General features: G+C 42.1%; 1 protein-coding gene across 2 annotated transcripts; it reads right to left on the bottom strand.

Annotated features, from left to right (window-relative positions):
* Window positions 1-1,123: 1,123 nt before the first annotated feature.
* On the bottom strand, window positions 1,124-23,820 carry CCR3 (C-C motif chemokine receptor 3). 2 transcript variants are annotated; one of them, XM_069473511.1, is made up of 2 exons: window positions 23,774-23,820; window positions 1,124-2,201 (listed from the first exon to the last, which is right to left on the bottom strand). In XM_069473511.1, exon 2 carries the CDS (start codon window positions 2,189-2,191, stop codon window positions 1,124-1,126), a length of 1,068 nt encoding a protein of 355 aa, XP_069329612.1. In that variant the 5' UTR covers window positions 2,192-2,201; window positions 23,774-23,820. The 2 variants fall into 2 exon arrangements, with proteins under 2 accessions (XP_069329612.1, XP_069329610.1); XM_069473509.1 differs by lacking the exon at window positions 23,774-23,820 and adding an exon at window positions 4,350-4,392 and having other exon boundaries at window positions 1,124-2,202.
* Between the last annotated feature and the right edge of the window lie 666 nt (window positions 23,821-24,486).

Raw genomic sequence — 24,486 nt, forward strand, 5'->3', positions numbered from 1 at the left:
ACATATGGTGGACAAGAAATTCCCACTAAACCAATTGGTTTAGGATGAACTGACATCATTTATAGGTTGTCCAGGATGGCGCCTGCCCTTAGCAGAGCCTGGATCACAAAGGCTTTTTGCATTTCCCTCTGCCAACTGTGACATCCTTAGTTTCAAGAATAACTCTGGAGTGTCTCTAGGAATCCTTCAGCTTGAGCAGTCATTCTAAAAGTGAGGTCCCCGGACAAGTGTCATCAGCGTCACCGGGGAACGTGCTAATGATGCAAATTCTTGGGTCTCACTCCGGACCCTCTGAATCAGAAACTCTGGGGTGGGACCCAGCCACCCATATTTCAGCACGCCCTCCAGGTGCTTCTGAGGACAAGTTTGAGAGCCACACTCGAGCTACTTCTCCTGTACAGGAGGCCCCTGGCGTACTGTGCAGTGTGAGACTGGAATTTCAGAGGGTCAGTGTGCACTGCACTTTTCAGGGCTCCATGAGTCACCTGTGGGAAATTTGGTCATTCGGTGCAAACAGGAAATCAATTGACTTTATTAAGAGTATTTTAAAAAATAAGAAAGAAAAAAAGACAAAACAATAAAAACCAAACAAGAATATTCAGAACAGGTATGGCATGCCACTATGTTTCTTGAGATTATTTATTCATATCCAAAAAAATAAAAGGCTTTCATCAAGCAAGGGGAGAGCTAGTCACATTAGGAAATAGAGTAATTGACTTACTGTCTTTTTTTTTTCCCAGCTGACACCTTGATTTCAATTTATTGTATTTTGTGAAATGCTTCATTGATGTCAATACCTGCTGAAGTTAAGGTTTGAAATATAAAGTTTTACCTTTTTATAGCTGCATTTAGTAAGTTACATTCAGGAGCATTAAAATTTATTATGTAACTCTTCAGAGAATGAAGGAAAGCTCTGCTTTTTGAGGTTGGTGATGAGTACGCTGCCCAGTCCTTGGCCTCTAGTAATGCCTTGAGGTGCACGCGCATACTGCCACCATTGTGGATATATTTCAGTGCTGCTCTGCTAGTTCAAAGGTAAAGGTACAGAGATAAAGGTGGTTGACTTAATGTGTTTGCTTCATCTGCCCAACCTATCCTCTTTAGGCAATTTTCTGCAGCTGACCTAAAACACAGCAGAGAGTTCCGGCTCCCCTGTTGATGGGGAGACAGAGCTGGCTCTTTCCAGTTTCTCGCTAGGAAGGAACGGGATGTATCTGCCCAGGTGCACGGCCACGTGCCTGTAGAAAAAGTGGCGCAGGTACTTTCGAAACCTCTCACCGACAAAGGCGTAGATCACCGGGTTGACGCAGCAGTGTGTGTTGGCGATCACCTCTGTCACTTCCCTGGCCAGGTCCAGGTGTCTGTTCCGCTCACAGCTCTCCCCAAAGAAGATCATTTCAAAAGCGGAGAGAAGGAGAACCAGGTTGTATGGTGTCCAAAAAATGAAAAAGACCACCATGATGACAAAGATGAGCCGGATGGCCTTGTACTTTTTTTTATTGGGGCATCTCCACAATGTTTTGATGATTCCTGAGTAGCAGAAAGCCATAACGAGCAGGGGGAGGGCGAGACCCAAGATGTTCATTCTCAGAGCATTGAAACGCTTCCAGCTATCTTCTCCATCCTCTGGGTAAGCAGGGCTGCACACACGCTCTTCAGACACGTCTTGGAACTCATGGAAGACAAATTCAGGGAGGGCTGCCAGCCCTGCCAGGCCCCAGGTGACAATACTCGTGATGACACCAAAAGTGACAGTCCGGGCTCGAAGGGCAAACACAGCATGGACGATGGCCAAGTACCTATCAATTGTCATCAGCATGATGAAAAAGATCTCGCTGTTCAAGCTCATTTGATAAAGCCCCGAGACGAGCTTACACATGCCATGGCCAAAAACCCACTCATTCCGCCCAGCAGAGTGAATTCCGAATGGCAGAGTGAAGAGGAAGAGCAAGTCAGCAATTGCCAAGTTGAGCAGGTAGATGTTGCTCAGAATTCTGAGCCTCCTGTATTTTGTGAGGATCACTATCACCATGACATTGCCCACGAGGCCCACGATGAACACCAGGGAGTACAGTGGGGGCAGAAATTGGGCGCCCAGATCCTTGACACTGGCTTTTTCACATGGGAGTGCCAGCTCGTAGTCATAGGGCGTGGTCCCGAAGGCCTCAGCGTCATCTATTGAGCTTGTCATTTTGCTTGTACTGTGATAAAAGAAGAAAAAAAAAATTCTACAATTAAGCATGTAAAACATGCTTTGTAAAACATACCAGCTGATCTATTCATTTACACAAAAAAGATGCCACGTATGGGAAGCAGCCTAAACATTTTAGAGGTTCTTTAGCCTGTATTTCAAAATGTATGTCACAGATACAGAGAGGGGATCAAGAAGGAAAGCTCTGAAGTTTTCAAAGTCAGCACGACATATGATGGGAAAAGGAGACAGAAATGTTGCAGGATAGTGGTGAAGAATGGGGATGTTGATTTCTGAAAGCATTTGAAGGAAGAAATACAAAACAGGAAAAATAGTTTCTATCATGATAATAATAATATAATAATTATTACTGTATCTTTCAAGGGATTTTTTTATTTTGTTTTAAAGCTTATATATGACTTTCAAAATAATTCTCTATTTAAAAACAAAATACTTAATAATAATAATCACAATTATTATTATTACAAATAACTTGCCTCTCCAGGGCCCAGTAATGATGTGCAGTCCATCATAACTAATGGGGAAATTGAACTGTGAAGAAATTTAGTAATTTATCTAAAATCCTCTAACAAGTAAATACAAAAGTTTGGGCTAGATCTTTAGTCTCTGTGTCCATTTTTCCTGTCACTAGATTCAAATGTAGTGATTTTTAATCTAACATTTGAAATTGTAGCTATTATAATTAAGTATTGTAACAATTACAAGCCTAGGCTACTTTCCTTTTCCTGCGCATTAGGCTGGTCATGTGGCAGCAGCAACCCCCTAGGAGCTTACACATCCCAGAGGGGTCCCTCCGCCCCTGGAAGGTTTGCTGAAAAATCAACTCACAAAACACAGATCAAGAAGAAAAAAGGCATTCAAATTTATTAGCATGCATGGGGACAATCACAGAGTGATTGCTCAACATCCCAGTGGGTACAGATGTTTATATATTTTACTTCTTAGGGAAAAGGGAGATGGGGAAGTGTGGATGATTTTAGGGGAATAATAAATGATTTTTAGGGGAATTCAGTGGGCTTGAAGAACATGCAATGGCCTGGGACAAGGTCTGTTGGGTCCACAGGGCAGACAATGATTCATGACAAAATTCTCTCCAGGGTTGACTGACTTTAGTCTTCCTTCCTGCGATAAGAGTTCAGTTAACGAAGATAAAGGGAAGGAACCAGAGGTCATTGTTTTCTTCATTGGTAGGCCTGAACTTCAGGCAGATAAGGGAACTTAAGAGAACAACTTCATCCTGTGCTTTGGGAGAGGATTGGTGAGGGGGGACGATGTTCTCCTTGGTGGGTCTGTCGGTCTTTACGTAGATAGAAGAAAAGTCTCCTCGAATATCTATTGATCTCTGAGGGCTTTTAATTCAAAATACTCACTATGGCAGGGAGCCACATTGGGGGGTGAGGTTCCCTGTGCTCCTTCAGGGGAGAGCAGGAGGCGTCAGTCAACAAGACTTTTTATTAGATTCAATATGTTTTAGACCAGGAGCCCTAAGGCTGGTGCCAGCTTTTCTCAAGATTATAGACTTCAGTCGAGAAGGAGGAAAAACAGACAAAGAGGGAGTCCCGTGAAGGACATTCAGCCGTGCACTGATTCCTCGGAGGGTGTCCTACTGACCGTCTCCTCTCCAGGAGGAAGGGACAAGTGTGAGGACGTGAATATGTAAGTCAATGGGCACTTCTCAAGGTAAGTCTGAGAAATGCAGTAACAGGCCCGTGGCAAGGAAATGGTTTTGCTTCTTACTAGACTAGGAGAGCCCGGGTTCGGTGTGGTCAAGGTGAGCAGGAATAGAGATGGGAGAGCAGGAGCCAGCCCCAGCTCTGTGGCCAGGACAGCCCCTTAGCTCTGAGCCTCCACTGCTCATCTCCAAAGTCAGGGCTGTGCTGCCACGCGGGGTGTCATGAAGGGCAGATGAGAGAATATGTTTGAGTTTACATTTTAAACTTGAAAAAGCTATAAAATTGGTAGGAAACAGGAATGAAAGACAGGCGGTAAGACGCCATTCCAACAGAAATTAGGAAAAAGTAGGGTCCCTGGGGTGGAACGTGTTGATGTATGTTTACGGGTCTGTCCAGGTACACCTCTCACTGATCAGGGAAACACATTCCAGGCTTTGGAGGTGGGAAATGGAATTAAGGAACAACTGATTCGTAGGATCTTATCAGCATTCTCATTCCTAACGGCATAATCCACAGCAGGTGAGAAAAAAGTACCCATCATTTTGTCTGTTACACATTTACAATGGCAGAAAGTGTCTAAACGTCAGCAATTAAAGCATGACAGAACAGCGCCGCTTGCTCTGGAGGACAAAGGTACTCACCACCAATTGTTTGTACTGACTTTCCTTTTCCCTCAAAGTGATTTAAAAACAAGACAAACTTTTAAAAAGTCACTTGGGTTTTGCTCAATTTGAGGAAAGTGTCTTTAACGCATGTGTCACTTCTATAAAATCAACATGATCAGTATGTTAAACCTGTGGAAACTTTGGTTTGGGCTTCAGGGCTGCCTATGGGCTGCTAGTTCTAAAGTTCAGAGCTCAGGAAAACAGGTGGGTTCCCCAGTCAGCAGCCAAGTCCTTGCTACTAGTTACATGGGGTCAGAGATATAAAAACTGATGTGGTTTTAAAATCTGACAAGTATAGGTTTCTGATCAGTTTGAACCAGCCTTACAGCCCTGCAAGCTGAACCTGTATGACTTGTTACAGACTTCAGAGAATTCACCGCAACAGTTCCCGTATGGACAGCCTTTGTGCATGTTGCTGCGTGGGCCACTCAGAAAGTTCACCAGACACCTGACGACATCACCAGAGACATTCAAACTGCAAACCGGGAAAATCCATTAGATTGAAACAGCCATATTTTTTTTTAAAAAATGCTGTTTCTATGTCAGTAAGTCAGGAATTGCAGCCGAAACTCTTAGAGATCTAAGAGATCAGGTCCCAGTAACCACCAGATCAGGGAAGCACAATCACTTGATGTATTTAGTTGGTTAAATCTTGGCTCTGGGGGATGTTGTTTTGGGGGTAGTTTTCAAACTCCTACTATTATCCTCCTATTAGTCATATTGATAAAATCCATCCTGCATTGTATTCTTCAAGGGTCTTCAATGCTTGTCAGCAAAAACTGCCTGAACAGGAATCATCGAAAGAACCTACTGAGATTCTAGTTTGTGAATTATAAATACCTAGAAAGAGGAAAAACAATCTGTGGTACCTGAGAGTAACACTAGATACTTTGGTCACACTCTCAGTTCAAGTGAAAGTGACCAAAATAGAATTGTTAAAGAAAAATAAAAAGGGAGGCCACAGTTTAGATATGCCCCAAGGCTCAGAGCTGATCATAATCGTGAAAAACACAATCACAAATGCCGTAATCCCAAATGTTGAAATCCCTAAAGATCAAAATCCCTAAGGATCAAAAATCCTTGTGGTCTAAAATCCCTAACATCTGAAATCCCAAAAATCACAATCCCGAAAGTTTTAAATCCCGAACGTTGAAATACTGAAAGCCAATTTCTGAGTAAAGGATCAATGCAGTTGGGGTATGTGCAGGGTAGCTGTATTATGTTAGGTGGAACTATTGCCCCGATATTGTTGTTATGTGGAGATGAAGTATGGTTTAAAGAGACGTTTATGGGTGCCAAGCTGACTAGGCATGGATTTGTGGACTTAATTTTAGCTGACAACTTGACTCCATCAAGGGATACCTAGAAACCTGGTAAAACATTATTTTGGTTGTGCCTGTGAGGGCGTTTCCAGGGATATTAGTGCGTGAGTCTGAGGGGACTAGGTGGGGAAGATCTGCCCTCAATGTTGGCAGGCACCACCCAATTGGCCAAGGGTCTGGAGAGAGTAAACATGGAAGGCAAATGAATTAGTCTCTCTCTGAGAGCTGGGATAGACTTTTCTTTTGCTGTCTTGGACATCAGAGCTCCAGGCTCATTGGCCTTCGGATCGCAGGACTTAACACCAGCAACTCCCTGGGCCCTGGGGCTTTCAGCCTCAGACTGAGAGTAACACTATAGCCTTCCTGGTGCTGAGGTCTTTGAACTTGGACTGAGCCATGTTACCAGCGTCCCAGGTCTCTAGCTTGCAGACGGCCTGTTGTGGGACTTCTCAGCCACCATAATTGTGTCACCAATTTCCCTAATAAATCCCCTTTCATATATCTATATACATATCCTATTGGTTCTGTCTGTCTGGAGAACTCTGAGTAATACAGATTTGGTATTGGGGAAGTCAAATATCATTTCTGCTTACTGGAACGACGTTCCATTACGGTTTTAAATACTACCTATATGTTAAAGACTCTCAAATTGACTTGTTAAGCCTAGACTTCTCTCGGGAACTCCAAATTTACATACTCAAACTCCTACTCAAAATTTCATCTTGGATATCCAATGAGCATAAAAATATTCCATTACTTTCCAATTACTCTCAATGGAAGAGTTATGTGAAATTGTTTCCTTGCAAAAAGGCTGTGATGAGTTAGGGGTACAGGCTACATAATGGTGAAAGAGAAAAGTTGAAAAGCTAATTATAATTGGTGCTGCAAAAGCAGAAAATCCCTTAATTGCAATGGCTGAGCAATTTCCAGACTTTCAAGGGCACAGCATATACTTACAGAATTTGCAAACTACACGCTCCAAATACTAGTGCAGCAAATGTTTCATAGAAGTGAAAACACAGGGGAAAAAAAATACAAGAAACCTCCCCTGTCAAATTATTCAACTGTGTATGACTTCTGTCCCTTCACACACAGCACAATTTGCTACACTATATATTTAATCTTTGCATCCTTTCCAATAGGGGAAGTATAAACTGTGTAAAGACTCTTAGACAGCTCTAATTTGTTTTACAAATTTTTTGCAAATTTGACTCCATGAAAGTGCATTATCAACACAACTTTGTATGTAAGATTGTGTACATATGTAAAAATATTGAAACTTCCTCAATAAATAAAAAGAGGTTGTCCTTTTTGTACATCTACATTTGTGAAAGATAAAATTTCTTGAGATCTTGACTTTTTGGGCTACTGGCTATGTGGCGGTGACCCACCACGGTTTCTGTTCATTCTCATCAAAAGACTTAGATTGTCCATCACAATATTTCATATGACCTCAGTTAGAAAGCGGGGTACACACAATTACCAACCATAGTCATATGCACTTGTACATTTCACTTTTTGACATATTTCTTTATGAATACAGTTTGCTCATAACTGTTACACTTGTGTGAGTGTAGTTAGAGTGAAATAAAATAAAATGTTGAGCCCTCCAGCCAACTGAATGGATCCCCTCTTGGCCAAGGGGCCGCCAGGAAAGCCTTACAGCTGAGGGCAGGCATGAGGAGGGAGGTCAGACATGCGCCTTATGTCCGCCCCCCCCCCCCCTTTGGAGCTGCTCTTTGTCACAATAAGATACTAAGTCATTAACAGGACCTCAGCCACGCAAGACAAATGTTAAGCCACAGGTGCAGGCCATCAAATTACTTATCAAATCACTTGAGTCTTAGTATATAGCCCTTGGCTTGTCTCTGATTAACAAACTTCCTTATCTTAACTATCTTAACTGAAAACATTCCAGGGCTTCATTTCTTTAACCAATTGCAAATCAAAGAATCTTTAAACCCACCCATAGCCTGTAAGCCCCCACTTTGAGATGTCTCTCTTTTTTGGGCCAAACGAATGTATGGCTTCCATGTATTGATTTGTGATTTGACATGTAATCCCTGTCTCCAAGAATGTATAAAACCAAACTGTAACCTGGCCAGCTTGGGCACATTTTCTCAGGACTTCTTGAGGCCATGTGCTCCAGGCTGTCAGTTACACACATTGGGCTTAGAAAAACCTCTTTAAATTATTTTACAGAGCTTGGGTTTTTTCCCCATTAACCATTAGTATACCTGAGTGTTTATGCTTGCAAAACTATGTATACTATTATTGCCGATTTTATTGTGTAAAGTGGCCTATGAAGTGTTCTGTTGTGTTTTTATGTGTTTCTTAAACAAGGCTCCTTTTAGAAATGTAAATAAATCTCTTAAAATTATTTTTTACATTATTTTTTCCAGAATTATATTTTCACAATTTTAAATTGTTTGGGTTTGTAATGTTTGGATTTTATATTTTAAGGATTTTGATCTTTCAAGATTTCAACATTTGGGATTATGGCATTTGGGATTGTGTCTTTTGGGATTTTGGCCCAAAACCCTACAAGGCCAACTGCCCAAAGCCTCATAGACAAGGCTGAGGTCATCCTGATTTTCCTGAAGCTCCAGCTCTAATCATATATGAAACAGAAAACACAAGTTTTATGTCCTTATCAGCTTGATTCAGTGAAATTAAACCAGTCAGCTATAGAAAAATCAGCTTAAACAGCTCTGCTTGTCTGAAAAAGAAGGTTAATGTACAACAGCCAATCATGAAAAAGGTCTAAATACTTCCTCTTTTATGTTTTATAAACTGTGCTGTAACTGCTGTAAGTGGGAGTCTTCAGTTCAATGTCTCCTGGTTCTCAAACTGTTCTTTTGTATCCACAATAAAGTACAAGTTAAAATTTTGTCTAATTTTATTTTTGACAAATGCAAAGTCTGTTTTACTCTCTCCCCTCTCAGTTTGCTCCCCTCCCCAGAGGGAAGTTTGTTGTTCATCCCTCTAGATATTTATGTATTTATACATATAATTATATATGGGTTTATATATATATAAATCAGAGCAGGAAATACCTATTTTTCTGTGGCTTTTTAAACTTTACGTCTTGGAAATCTTTCCACAATACTTGTAGAATTGCTTCATTCTTTTAAAGAGCTAGATAGTATTCCACTGTGTGGAATTTAAGCTGTGTTTTATTAATAGGTTATCCACACTGGGCATCGATACTCTAAAAAATGAAATCTTGTCACTCTAGTTGCCCAGAAGGTTAGCATGTGATGGGGTTAATAAAGAAACTTCCTGCATGTAAACTTAATTAAATTTAAGCTAACTGATTTAATCTAAATTTAATCTGAATTAGAAGTATTTTATGCAGATTATGGGAAGTTAGCATTTCATGGCATCCTAAAGTGGTCCACCTATGTCCAGAGCACATTTAATGCAAACATGGACCAAATAAAATGCAGTTGAGAGGAAACCTTACTCAATAAAGATGAGTTGAAGGAGCCAGGAGGATCCACCCTGGAGAAGAGACACTTTGGGGAGGAGAGATAGCAAGATACTGGCTGTGCAGATGAGAATCAGAACTATGTGTGACTCCCAGCAGTGGCCCCAGAACCAGCAGGAGGTAGTTCAAAGAGGCAAATTCCACCATCACACAAGAAAGACCTAGAGTAGGATTATGCAACAATGACATGGGTATCCTGTGAGGCCCTAAGCAAGCTGTGACCGGAGAAATCCAAGCAGAGGCTCGTGACTACCTGCAAGGGACATGGTAGGAAGGACTCCCCCAGAGAGAGGAAGGTTGACTAGAGCAGAGCTGCTCAGTCCTGGGTGCACATGGGAATCACAGGGAGCTCTTGAAAACCCTAGTGCCCAGGCCACCACCCTGAACAGTTACAACATATGGGGCCCAGTCCTCACTGGTTCTTAAAGCCCCCCTGGTGATTCCCGTGTGCAGCCAAGGTTGACAACTCCTGGACTATGTGACATGAATGTCCTCCTGAATGTTATGAATCCATTTTTTATCCTTAAGTCACATAACCCTCCAACCTTGTTTAAGTATAGTGAAAAGGGAAAACTTAGGGGTAGAATGAAGAATATCCTTAGTTGCAAGTTCTTTAGAAGCTAACACCATGACATGGCAACCACAGAGCCAGTTTCATCTTAGGCTATATGAATAGATAATCCAGAACAAATGAAGTCTACCCACCTGATTCTGTATCCACCTCTCCACCAGATATCCCTTCATTTATGCATCCAACTACCTACCCATTCATTTAGCTGCTCAACTTGCTTCCCATCTGTATAATTAAGCTAGTGTCCTCCTCTGTCCCTCCCTCCCTGTCTGCTTCCCTCTTTGTTTCTCTGTCTCCCTCCCTCCTTCCTTCATTTCCTTCCACGGAGAACCTGGGGTAGCAAGAAAAAATAATTATCTAGTGCAGCACAGTCCAATAGAACTTTTCTGCAAGGGTGGAAATACGTATCTGTGCTGTCTGATAAGGCAGCCACTGGCCTCACAGCTGTTGAGCACTGAAAATGTGGCTAGTGCAATTTAGAAACCAAACTTTTCATTTTATTTAATTAATTTAATTTAAAGAGCCACATGCGCAAGTAGCCACCATATTGGACAGTGTAGGACCAGTGCCCAGCATGATACCTGACAAGTAATAGCTGCTTATTAAATGCTCATTTGTGGATAAAAGGATGGAGCAGAGTAATTTTCACTCTGCTTTGCACGTTCAGACTACACATCTGAAATGTTCTATTCCAGGCACCAAATTTTAAGAAAGCTAGTATCAATCTGGGGTCCAGCACAGGGTAGGATGATAAAGACCCAGAAACATCAGCCACAGCTGGCAGAACTTGGAATATTTTGTATGAAATATAATAGTCTTTGAATTCATTTTAGTTTCTTTTTTTTAATGCCAGCACTTGTATGTCTTTGGTCTAGACCAAAGTTTTCTAATCTTTAAGTTGTTTTTTTTTTTTTTTTTGAGACAGAGTCTCACTTTGTTGCCCAGGCTAGAGTGAGTGCCATGGCGTCAGCCTAGCTCACAGCAACCTCAAACTCCTGGGCTCAAGCAATCCTCCTGCATCAGCCTCCCGAGTAGCTAGGACTACAGGCATGCACCACCATGCCCGGCTAATTTTTTCTATATATATTTTTAGCTGTCCATATGATTTCTTTCTATTTTTAGTAGAGATGGGGTCTCGCTCTTGCTCAGGCTGGTCTCGAACTCCTGAGCTTAAACGATCCGCCCACCTCAGCCTCCCAGAGTGCTAGGATTACAGGTGTGAGCCACCGCGCCCGGCCTTTTTTTTTTTTTTTTTAACTCAAGTTTAGATTAGGTGATGTTTTAGGTCCATGTAAGATAGAAGAGTCTGTGATATGACATCTTTTCCTGTAGAGCGGGGAGTAGATAATCAGCAGAATTTGATCTTAGAGGAAATAGATTCAACTACACATGAGGAAGAACTTTGTGAGAACAGTGTGGGAACAGTAAGCTCCCTCCCTGGAAATAAACAAGAAGAACCTCTCAAAGCTGAAATCAGGAATGAAAGCAATCTTCTTCCCAGATGCAAATATGTCCCAGAATTTGTACTTTAGGACAGCACACGAATTTCCCCCGCTGCCAGTCATGAATACAGTCACTAGTGCAGAGGTCACACCCCCTTCTCAGAATGGAGTCTGTTCATTTTAAGTGACCTGGTTTCAGCCACCTGCCAAGTGATTTTGGGTATTTTTTTATACCAACCTCCCTGCCCAAATATTAGACTTGATTATTACATTCTAATAACAGGTGTTTCAAATGTGGCTGAGTTTTAGTTTTGAATATAGGCTATGTTATTTAGTTGAAGAGACGATCATGAAGAACACTTTCCGTGGGGAAGGAATGCCTGGGCAATCCCAGCAACGTGGCTGGGGGTGGCCAGTGTGACCTGAGTGCTCAGCCTGGTTCTCAGCCTGCCACCTCCCACTGTGCTGTGGAGAGAGAGCAGGGCCCCACTCCAGAATAATTGATAGCACACTTGTATATCATTTTGTATTCCGATATCTTAAATTCTATATCCTCCACCTAGTTCCATGTGACTAAAAATTACGTGAAAATATAATTTATAGAGACTCCAACACATTGTATAGATATTCACGGTTTTTAATCATTGTCTTTTTATTATGTGATTAAGTTGTTTCCAATTTGCCCTGCTGTAAATAGTACTGCAATAAATATCTTGCATTTGTAAATTATTTTCTTAAACTAGATTCCCCAAAACAAAGTTTCTACCTCTAATCATATTTCTGAGTCTTTTTGCATTTGGCCAAATTGCTTCCAGAAAGTGTGTAACAATGTATATACTCTTGGCACCCAGAGGTGATGGTGCCAGTTTCAGCAAGCATCTGTCAACATGGACAAGCTCTGAGAGGAGAAAAATTACTTGGCCAATTAGATGGGCAAAAGGGGTGCCATTATTGTTGTAATTAACATTTATTTAATTACTGAGGGTATTTTTTTTTACTGCAATTATTAGTCATTCCTATTTCCTTTTCTTTGAATTATCTGTGTGTGCCCTTTACCCAATTTAATCTGCTGGGTATTTCTGCTTTTTTCGTATTGAATCAGACAAGGGGCTCATATTTCTTGCCCCAGGAGAAATAACTGAGCTTGCAGAATTCAACGTAATCATCACCACCTTCTGAAAAGAGCTGCAGACACGCTTCAATTCCTACCATGTCCATGTGGAAGACCCCATATTTCCACCTCTCTCTCAAAGTACTTGCCCAACAACAGTTAACTTTCATCCTCAGCCAATCCAGGGGTTTCTGGAAGACTAGGTAAGGCTTTCTATCTCTACCCACTAATGCAGGTCTAGGAAAGGCACCAGGCGACGTTGTCCACACAGACCAAAAGACACCAAATCAACCACCAACCGATTCCTCTAATAGCCTGACTTAGAGTGGACATTCACTGAAAACTTATTTTCACACACACATACTTAATGTGCGCACACACACACAGCCAGCCCTCTGTATCCGTGGGTTCCACACCTGTGGATTCAACCAACAGAGAATTGAAAATATTAGGGGAAAAAATTCCACAAAGTTTTAAAAAGTAAGACTTGAACTTGCAATGTGGCTAGTACTATGTTGAATCCACCCAAACGAAGTGATGTAATCTAGAGACGATTTAAAGTATACTGGAGGAGTTAGCAGGTTATATACAAATACTGTGCCATTTTATGTAAAGGACTTGAACCTCTGTGGAGTTTGGTAAATGAAGGGGCTCTGGAACGCATCCCCCATGGATACTGAGGGAACACTGTGTATGTATAATACACTCACGTGTATAAATATAAATTATATTTTCATTGACTTTCTTACAAGTCGATATCAATACACACAAGTCACTAAGTGTGACCTTTTAGGAGTGCTTGCATTGTCAGTAATAGAGAATTTGTGAAAGCACAGGGAAGGTGACACAGGCACAGACAATGTTGATTATCTCAACATTGCAACAGGCCGACCTATTATGGTATAGGTGGAAAAAAGAAAGAGCGCATGAGAGAAAGCAAGAAGAAAATGGAGATACTCCCTGCTAGGTCCTGGAAGGTATGACTTCCACCCACGTGAACCCATTGATCCATCTCCCTTTTCTTAGAAAACTGGCACCTACCTGGAAATCTCTTCTAAACAAACAACTTCTGTTCCATTTCAGTAACTTCTTGCCCAGATGAAAACAGAAAGCCCAGTGGTACCTGCTAATTTAGTGAAGTCCTTTATGCATCCAGTGGCAGCTTACGTCTCACTCGTGCGGCTCAGATACCATCTGATGACAGGCATTAGTAAGGTAGTAAACAACACAGCTTCCTGTTTTAAACAGGCTACTTCTCAGGTTTTGCAAGTTTTCAAAAAGATATCGAATTCGGTGCAGTTCTTCTTTTTATTATTGACACCGTGTGCTGAACACTTAATTGAGTAATCCTAGAGATGGGGCTGCTGATGTTCAGCAGGTATTTTAGGGGCTCTTCACTCCATTGGTGTTGCTCGTTTTATATGTGGGGGTGTTATAACATTCAAATAAGCACTGCTTTGGCCCATGGGGAGACAGAATGAAGACTGAATTTGAAATTTCCCTGTAAATGAAGGATGGCAACTAGGGGAGAAACCGTGTGCTCTGCAGGGTCCAATGGGGGAGGCTTGGATGGGGCGGGTTGTAGCACGTAAGGTTTAGACAATTCGAGAAGACTTGGGTTTGAGTTTCAGTTGTGGCACCCACAGCTGCATGACCTTGGGCTAATCTCTTAAACTTGCTGGACCTCAGCTTTCGCATCTGTAAACTGGAAATAATGATACCTAAGTTGTAGGGTTGCCATGGAACCAACTAAGATAAATACGTGCAAAGTCTCTGTAGAATATCCAGGACTAAGCGAACGCAAGGTGTGGGTAGAATGCCGCTGTGACATGAGCTTCACGGGGCAGAGCCACGTACCTGCTCTATGTGCTGACGTGTCCCCAGGGATTGGCATAGTGCTAGGCACAGAGCAGGTGTTCACCCAATATCTGTGGGAAGAGCTCTGACCATGCCAGTTGTGATGTTTGATACACTGGCTCACTGGACAAGGCAATCCAATTCGCCAAGTGTTTATCAAACATCTGCTATGTGTGTAGGACTGTGCTGTATGCTTCATGAGAAAGAAAAGGACAAGGAAAGAGGGAGAAGGGAATGGACAGAGGGAACATGAGGGAGCGAGGAAAAGAAGGGAGGAAGGGGCTCAGTCCTACCTGTTCCTTGTTTGTGATCAGAGATAACAGACCTGATAAAATACCAAGAATGCTCAAATATAGTTAAATAATAGCAAAGTAAACATTTAACTATTTAGTCTACAGCATATTCAACGTGGCATATTCAAATTGGCTCAACTTTTTTTTTTAAGAGACAGGGTCTCGCTCTGTCCCCCAGGCTGGAGTCATAGCTCACTGCTATGATCATAGCTCACTGCAACCTCGAACTCCTGGGCTCAAGGGATCCTCCTGCCTCAGCCTTCTGAGTATGTAGAACTACAAGCATGTGCCACCATGTCCAGCTAATTTTTTTTTTTTTTTTTTTGAGATAGAGTCTCACTGTGTTGCCCAAAGTAGTCTCCAAATCCTAGCCTCCAGTGATCCTCCTGCCTCGGCCTCCCAAAGTGATGGGATTACAGGCATGAGCCACTGTGCCTATCCTAAAACAATTTTTTCCCACTGTCAGTAAGAGTCCAGACTTTGCTGCTGGAGGCCTGGGTTCAAAACCCACCTTTACCATTTAATAGTGACATGGGCAAACTTCATAACCTCTGTGTGTCTCAGCTTCCTCTGCTGCAAAATGATAGAGCAATGCCTACCTTGTAGGATTTGTGTGAGTAATAAATGAAGCAGGACTCCATAGAGAACAGTGCATGGCATGTGGACAGTGTCATGTAAATATTTGCCATTGTTGTTATGACACATTGAGAAACAGACATCGTCTCAGAGTGGCCTGAAATATAGAGTAATGTATCATGCTCTGAGCCAGTATGTGGAACACCAAGTGCAAGTTCTGTGGGGTTCAGAAAAGAGGTCCATGTGGGATGGAGGGATTGGGAAAGGTTTCATGGAAGAGAAAGGACCTGAGGAATACATAGAATTTGGCCATGTGAAAGGGGGAGGGAGAGTTTCCAGGAAAGGAGAAATAGATTTACCACAGCCAGGAGATGAGGCAGGTTTGGTCCCTGTGCTGGGGTAGGCAAGAATGAAATTAGGGAGCAGATATGCTCGGATCCTAACGTCAGGAACCAGGAGCCCAGGGAGATTAAATATATATCTATTTTAACATATGTCTATTAAGGTGATTCACGTTCAGAAACTCTAGCCCCACAGAGCATTCAGAACCACCACCAGGTCTTCCGCAGAGGGTGGAATTCTGCAGGACCATTCTTGGTGATTCAACTGGCTTCCACTCCTCTCCCTTCCTCCAGGGAATTTTGTCCCTAGATCACATGATATGGCTATAGGTGGCTGATGGCATCTCAGGACAGGGAAGGCATGAGCCTGGCAGAGGTCCAGGGCATGCAGCAAAGAGTGGAGGAAGACAAGATTGATCGTTCTTCTCAGCTAGATCATAGAGAGTTGAGGAGTTTAGAATAGATTCCATAGGCATTTGGGAGCTATTGAAGGTTTTTGAGGAAGAGCACTGGTACCATTGTGTCTGAGATCAGGCTTGAGAGTTTTCAGAACATTTCCACACACATTTTCTGAGTGGAAACCCCACACCAACCTTTTGCCTCACTAGGAGAATTGTCATGCCAGAGCTGCCTCCATGGGGCACCATTCACACCGCAGTGTATGCAAACAGCTCCCCCGGAACTGTGCAGCAGACCACAATGAGAAGTGAGGCTTGGTAATCACCTAACCTGCAGATAAGGGAACTGAGGTCAAGCGACCTCTCCAAGGTCATGCATGACCACATGGTGGAGTGGGAATTCCAACTCCAGTCTTCTCAGTTCACCCTGTGTTCTCACCAGTAGTGAAGAAATATGCACCTAGGATTTAGCACTAGATAGATAGAGTTGGACTCAAATCCCACCTCACCCATTTACAGGTCATGCGGAAGAATTATTTAGCCTTTCTGAGTCCTAATTTCATTACGTACAGTGGAAATTATAGCTAACATGGTGAGGGCTACATAAAAAATAATCCCAAGTGCCAAATGACATTTCTGCAGAGAAGAAAATCTACAAAAAGCATTCTTCATCTGAAATCAACAAGTTTTAATATCTCCTAGAAAGTCATGATTTAAAAAGCATTTGGAGACAGACTTCTGTAAAGAAGCTAGATGCCTAAGGTTTTTAACGGCTAATTCATAAGAGATTTAAAAAATTCATTCACTTCCATTTCTAGACCTTGGAGAAAAATGAAACTGGTAAGGGGAGAGCATTTTCTGGGATTTGGAAAAAGCAGAGTTTTTAATAAATTTCTGTGATTTCCACCATTAGGTTTTCAGTTAACGTATTGAAGTATCATTTTCCTATACCCATTTTAACTGTACAGTTCAATAAATTCATCAATGGCATACCCCTGTGAACCACCACCATAATCAAATATAGGACATTTTCAGCACCCCCAAAAGTACCTTATACTCCACTGCAGTCAATGAGCCCCTCATTCCCAGTCCCAGCAACCACCGATCTACTTTATGTTGCTCTAGTTTAATTTTGCTTCTTCTAGAATTTCATATAAATAGACTCATACAGTATCTACTCTTTTGTGTCTAGCTTTTTTCTCGGCATAATGTGTTTGAGATTCATATGTGTCATTCCATGTATCAGTGGACTTAGGCCCCTCAGTTTCTCCTACTTTTTTTGGTGTCCTGACTGGGAAATACAGAGTGCCTGAATACTCAGTGACCTGGCCAGCCTCATGTTTTCCCCTGCAGGCCTGAACCCAAGCTGGAGCCTTGAACATTCTCAGGCACTAATAAAGATGTTTAGAAACTAAAAGAAACTAGCCCCCTCCCTGAGCCAAATTCCTTCAACCCTCCCATAAACTCTATACTCTGACCCCTTCTGGCAGACATACCTAGGTAGAACATCTCTTTCTCTCGCTGTCTGTTGTGAGGACTGCTACAGCACTTTGTAAGTAGGTTTCCCTAATAAATACTTTAGACTCAACATGAAGAAGACAAGTAAACCACCCCAATAAAAAAGATCTGAATAGACACTCCACTAAAAAAAAGATATATAAATGGAAAATAAGCACATTAGAAGAGTTTCAACATCATTAGTCACTAGGAAAATGCAAATTAAAACCACAGTGAGATACCACTATAGTCTCACTAGAATGACAATTTTTTAAACAACTGACAATATCAAGTACTGAGGAGAATACAGAGTCACTAAAACTCTCATATGTGCCTAGTGGGAATGCAAAATGGTGCAGCCACTCTGAAAATAAGGCAGTTTCTTATAAAATGTGCCATAATTAAAAGTGATTCATTTATGTGTTATAAAGCAGTGGTCCCCAACAGTTTTGGCATCAGGGACCAGTTTCATGGAAGATAATTTTTCCTTGGACCAGGGGACAGGATAGGGGGATGATTTAGGGATGATTCAAGTGCATTATATTTATTGTGCACTTTCTTTCTATTGTTATTACATTGTAATACATAATGAAATAATTATACAACTCACCATAATGCAGAATCTAATTCCACCACTGATCTGACAGGAGGTGGAGCTCAGGTGGTGATGTGAGTGATGGGAGTGGCTGTAAATACAGATGAAGTTTCACTTGCCCACCGCTGCTCACCTGCTGTGTGGCCTGGTTCCTAACAGGCCATGGACCAGTACTGCAGTTATAAAGGACTTAAAATAACAGTCTGTCAAAACATTGGAACAACTCTGAAGAAAAGTAGTTTTGTTTCCAGAAATATATACTTGAAATACAGAAAAGACCTGAAACTATGTGTTTCTTTCAAAAGCCTAGAAATTATTCTCTCAATCTTGAAGGTGGTAAGATCAAAATCAAGAACCTGGGTTATGAAAAACAGTGTTCTGGTTACCTATTGCTGCATAACAAATGATCTTAAAATGCAGTAGCTTATGTAGCAGTCAAAACAACATAGTACTGGCATAAAAACAGACACACAGACCAATGGAACAGAATAGAGAACCCAAAAATAAATCCATGTATTTACAACCAACTGATTTTCAACAAAGGTGCCAAGAATATACACTGGGGAAAGGACACCCTCTCTAATAAATGGTGCTAGTAAAACTAGATATCTATGTGTAGAAGAATAAAACTAGACCCTTATATTTCACCATAAAGAAAAATCAACTGAAAATGGATTAAAGACTTAAAACATAAGACCTGAAACAATAAAACTACTAGAAGAAAACATACGGGAAACACTCCAGAACATTGGTTTAGGCAAAGATTTTGTGGCTACAACTTCAAAAGTACAGGCAACAATAACAAAAATAGACAAATGGGGCTATACTAAACCAAAAAGCTTCTGCACATCAAAGGAAACACTCAACAGAGTGAAGAGACAGCCTGTAGAATGGGAGAAAATATGTGCAAACTATTCACCTAAGGGACTAATAGCTACAGGAACTCAAACAACTCAACAGTAAAATAACAAGTAATTCCATTAAAAAGTGGGCAAAGGATATGAATAGACATTTCTCAAAAGAAGACATTCAAATGGCCAACAGGTATATGAAAAAAATGCTCAACATCAGTAATCATCAGGGAAATGCAAATCAAACCCCAGTGAAATGTCATCTCACACATGTTAGGATGGCTGTTATCAAAAAGACAAGAGATAACAAATGTTGGTGAGGGTGTGTAGGAAAGGGAACTCTTATATGTTGTTGGCGGGAATGTAAATTAGTACAGTCTTTATAGAAAACAGTATGGAGGTTTCTAAAAAAAATACAGAAAATAGGAGATATTTTATGCAGGTAAAATATTTCCATCCGGATACCCTCCTTTATCTATTTTCATAAACTTTTACTTTATAAACTATAAAAACAAACAAACAAACAAACAAATACAGAAAATAGAACTATCATATTACTCAGCAATCCCACTACTGGGTATTTATCCAAAAGAAAGGAAATAAGTATATCACAGGTATTCCTGCACACCCATGTTCATTGCAGCACTATTCACAATAGCCAAGATATGGTAATCAGCCTAAGTGTCCATCAACACATGAACATATAAAGAAAATGTAGTATATATACATAATGAAATACTATTCAGCCACAAAAAAGAATGAAATTGTGTCACTTGCAGCAACATGAATAGGACTGGAGGTCACTATGCTAAATGAAATAAGCCAGGCACAGAAGGACAAATATCACATGTTCTCACTCATGTGTAGGAGCTAAAAAGGTTGATTTCATGGTGGTAGAGAATAGAATGATGGTTACCAGAGGCTGGGAAAGGGGCGGGGAATGAAGAGAGGTTGGTTAATGGCTACAAACATATAATTAGATAGAAGGAATAAGTTCTAGTGTTCAATAGCACAGTAGGATGGATAAAGTTAACAATAATTTACTGTATATTTCAAATAGCTAGAAGAGAGGATTTGAAATGTTCCCAACCCAAAGAAATGATAAATGTTTGAGGTAGTGGATATCCTAAATGTCTTGACTTAATCATTTCATATTGTATGCATATATCAAAATATCACATGTATTCCATAAATATGTACAATTATTATGTATCAATAAAAATGAGAAGAAAAGAAAATTGTAGGGAGAGGTGAGTCAACATCCTGTCTCTTTCCTGATGATTTAGAAAGCTAAGCAATTTGGGAAGGATTCAAACAATTAAGAAGTCCTATTGGTAAATAGTAGAGAATATTTTCGTGGATTTTTAAAACCTTATGTGGGAAGCTTATTTTTACTTTTTGGAAATAAGTTTTATACTTTAATTTTTAAAAATAATGAATCATAAAAATTATTTTTAAAATGCAGTGGCTTAAGACAATAATTTATTAGTAACCTTCACAGTTCTGCGGATTGTTGTAGTCCTCTGGGATGTTCTTAGTTGCGATGCCACACAGGGTTGCAATCAGATACCAGCTGAAAGTGTTTCTCACCACCCAGCTAAAGCAGGCATCCTTATAGCTTGGTGATCTCAAGATAGGTACACTACTTCCATGGCTGATCTTCCCCAGTGCAGCATTCTGCTGGAGCCTGTTGGTCAAAGCCATCATGAGGCAGTCCAGATTCAAACGGGTAAAAAAATAGACTCTATTTCTCAATGGGGGATTGGCTTGCACTTATAGGAAGGAAAGGAATCAACGGTGGCCATCATGAGAAAAATCACCACAAGCAGCAAGTCACTGGGATGCCCTGTACAATGTCCACTGCTCCAAACTAGCCTTCAAGGAGGCTTGAAATTAGACATCTATTGTAAAACCAAAGCAGAAAAAGTACTAAAGTGTAGGGGTAAATATATGCTACTATTAATTGCTAGTGGGCACGTATATCAGTACATCCATTTTGGAAAACAGTATGGAGGTTCCTCAGAAAGTTAAAATAGAACTCCCATATGATCCAGCAATCCTGATATAGAAAGTAGTTCCCAAAACTGGGGTCTAGCCTGAAGGTCAAGTGGGTTCTTGGCTTCATACAGGAAAGATTTCAAGAGCAAGCCAACAGAGTAAACCAAAAGCAAGTTTATTGAAGTAAAAAAGAAATAGAAGGAAGGCCTGCTCCATTGGCAAAGCAGTGGCTATCTCTCAGAGCAACAGAGAGTAGCACTTCGTGAGTTTTCAGGATCTTATTTTATACCTTCTATTTAATTGTACGTTAAATGGAGGGAGGATTATTCATAAGATATCTGGAAAAGAAGTAGGGAGTTCCCAGAACTGGGAGTCCCTCCCGTTTGTAAACCATACAGGGTAACTTCCTCCAGGAGTTGCCGCGGCATTTGTAAACTGTCATGGCGCTGCTGGGAGTTTCTTTAGCATGCTAATGCATCATAACTAACGTATAATAAACAGGGAGGGTAACCTGAGGTCGTTTTTCATCATTATCTGGGCTCCAACTCAATCCCGCTACTAGTATATAGCCAAAGGAAAGGAAATCAGTATGTCGAAGAGATACCTGCACTCTCAGGTTCACTGCGGCACTATTCACATTAGCCAATGGAATCAGCCTAAGTGCTCGTCAGCGAATGAACAGCTAAAGAAAATGTGGTGTGTGTACACAATGGAATACTATTCAGCTTTAACAAAGAGGAAATCTTGTCATTTGCCACAACATGGATGAACCTTGAGGGCATTATGTTAAGTGAAATAAACCAGGCACAGAAAGGCAAATACCACATGGTCCCGCTTATATGTGGACTCTAAAAAGGTCCAACTCATAGAAGCAGAGAGTAGAATGGGGGTTACCCGAGCCTGAGGGGTGGGGCACAGGGGTTGAGGGTGGGGAGATGTTGATCAAAGCATACAAAATTTCAGGTGAACAGGAGGAATAAGTTCAAAAGATCTATTGTACATCATGGTGCCTATAGTTAATAACAATATATTATATGCTTGCAAATTATTAAAAGACTGGATTTTGAGTGTTTTCACCACCAAAAAATAAATATGTGAGGTAATGCATATGTTAATTAGCCTGATTTAGCCATCGTACAATGTTTACATATATTAAAACATCATGTTGTACACCTTAAATATATACAATTTTTAATTTGTCCATTAAAAATATATAAATGCTACCACTGATAGGTAGACTGTATGCATGTCCATCTTCAATATGCTATTTCTTCTCCCTGCCAGCCAAACACAGAGAGGAGGTCGGTGATTCACGCCTTCAGGCTGCATAGCCTGTGGTGGGGAGTAGAGGCTCTAGAGGCAGATTTCCTGGGTTTGAATCCAGTTTCTGCCTCTTCCTAGCCGTGAGACCCTCTAAGTTATCTATCCTCTCTATGCCTCAGTTTCCTTATCTGTCAAAGGGTTGTGATGAGTGAAAGAGCTAATGCAAGTCAGGTGCTCAGAACAGTAGGCAACGCATAGTAAAGAGCCATGGGCATGGGCTATAATTATTACTAGTTACTACTATGAAATCAGAGAATCAGGTACGTGGTGGGTAGACCTTGCATGGCTTAATGCAGTGCCTTACTCTCAGCAGGTGCATCCTTAATCAACACACAGTGAAGTGATTTGAATGGTGAAGAGGCAGCAGCCTCCCTTCTCTCTCCCCTCAGGTCTCCCATGCTGGCTGTCTGCAGAACAACTTCCCAGGACCCCTGGCCCCACATTGCCCCCACTCTCTCCTGAAGAACCCCCAGCCACGTGCTGTTGGGTCCTAGATAAGGTCCAGACTCCTGGCAATGAGGTTTTGAACTCTTCTGATCCTGCCACTGCCCTTGCTGCTAGGGTCCCACTGTGCACTGCCTCCCTCTGACGCTGCTGGCAGGGTCAAGGCACCTGGGGCCGCGGAGGGAGGGAGCTGGACAGCATTCAGTCCCAGGAGGGCCCCAGAACCCCTGCCAGAGAAGAGTCAGAGGAACTGGAAGCTTCTGGTCTGAAAAAGAGAAGTCCTGGCATTTCCTGTGGGCAAAGGCAGCACAGGGTGCAGAGGTTACCAGGAGGGAGATTTCTACCCCAGTGTGCAAGGACAGGCTCAGCAGGGGTTCCTGGAAGGGGAGCCCTCCTGGGAGCCCATCAACAACCCTGGTGGTGCAGCAGGACCCATGTGGCCTTTGACCTGTCACGCGCCACCATGGGAGGGCGGCTCCTGGCAGCAGGGCCAGGCCTGGGCTGCTCACTGCTGCCCCCATGACTGCACACCACTGGCACCAGGTAAACACTTGTCCAATAAGTGAAAGAATGAAGTAAGTAGCATAATTTTTGTAATAAAAAATTAATTTAGAAATAAAGAAAACTTTCTCTACAGAGAAGAGGTTGGATTAGAAAACTCCAGAGGCCTCACCCAACTCCAGGATTTCCAGCTGCATACCTAGGGACCCTCTCTGCCAGGAAGACCCCCGTCAAGCCTTGCAGGGTACTCACTAGTCCTCAGACATGCCTCAGCAGTCCCAGCATTCTCATGTTTGCTCACTTACTGTCCTTCCTTCTCTTTCTCCACTGCTCTGAGTCCAGCCTGCAGTCAAGGTGCAGTTTCCCCACGAGGAGATCCCTTTGTGCTTAGAAAGGCTGGACTCCAGTTCCCGTCGGTTACCTGCAGCGTGGCAGTTCCAGCATCCTTGTCTGCAAAGGAGATCACGAGGGCACTGGCGCGAATTAGGGGGCCTGTTGACCCATGCAACGTGCTTCACGCAGTGCCTGGCTCACATTATAGGAGTGCTCCCACAATGCTAACCACGATTAGTTAAGCATTGGTACCTCTAAAGTAGCAAGCTTTGGTACTCACCTCCCCAGCAAAACTCCTGCGGCTTTTATGGCCTACTTAGTCTTCTGGAGCTTCATACCAGTGGAAGAGAAACAAGGCCGACTCCTCTCCGCAGCCCCCTCTTCTGCCTGGGTTCTGAGCAAGTTAAGAAATCAGGAAGGGGGAGCACAAACGAGCCTTGTTAACTAAACCACGGAACTGGACACATTTATCTGCTGAGGCAGAGGCGGGCCACTCAGACCTGCAGGCAGCTGACTTGCAAGAGGAGGAGCAGCAGAGCTAAGCCAAGCCTCCCCAGCTGCTCTGGGAAAGTCGCTCCACCTCTGGCAAAGGGGTGGAGAGGAGGCAGGTGTGGATACCTGAGCTCCCTTCAGGACGAGGGGGCGAGGAGCAGGGGTGAGGTTGGGGAGCGAGCCCCCATCTGGTGAGTGGACCTGGCCAACACTCACTATAGGCTTAGAATTCTCCTAAAGTGATTTAAACAAAGAACTTTGTTTCTCGTGAAACAAGCTAAGTGCTGATGATAGTGGTGGAAGGAAAGTCACGATGAAGAGGTCTAACAAGGGCATGGTTCTGGGGCAGAAAGCATGAGTTTGTGACCAATTAGCAGGAGAAATGTTCAATTCCCCAGCGACTCAGATCTTCATGGAAGTGACTACTGTGTGCTCCACATGGAAACAAGGAAAATCATGGGAGCATTTTGTGGGCTACTCCCGACACCAATTGGTCATCAA

This window comes from Eulemur rufifrons, chromosome 7 (assembly GCF_041146395.1).
Source record: "Eulemur rufifrons isolate Redbay chromosome 7, OSU_ERuf_1, whole genome shotgun sequence".
Classification (NCBI taxonomy): domain Eukaryota; kingdom Metazoa; phylum Chordata; class Mammalia; order Primates; family Lemuridae; genus Eulemur; species Eulemur rufifrons.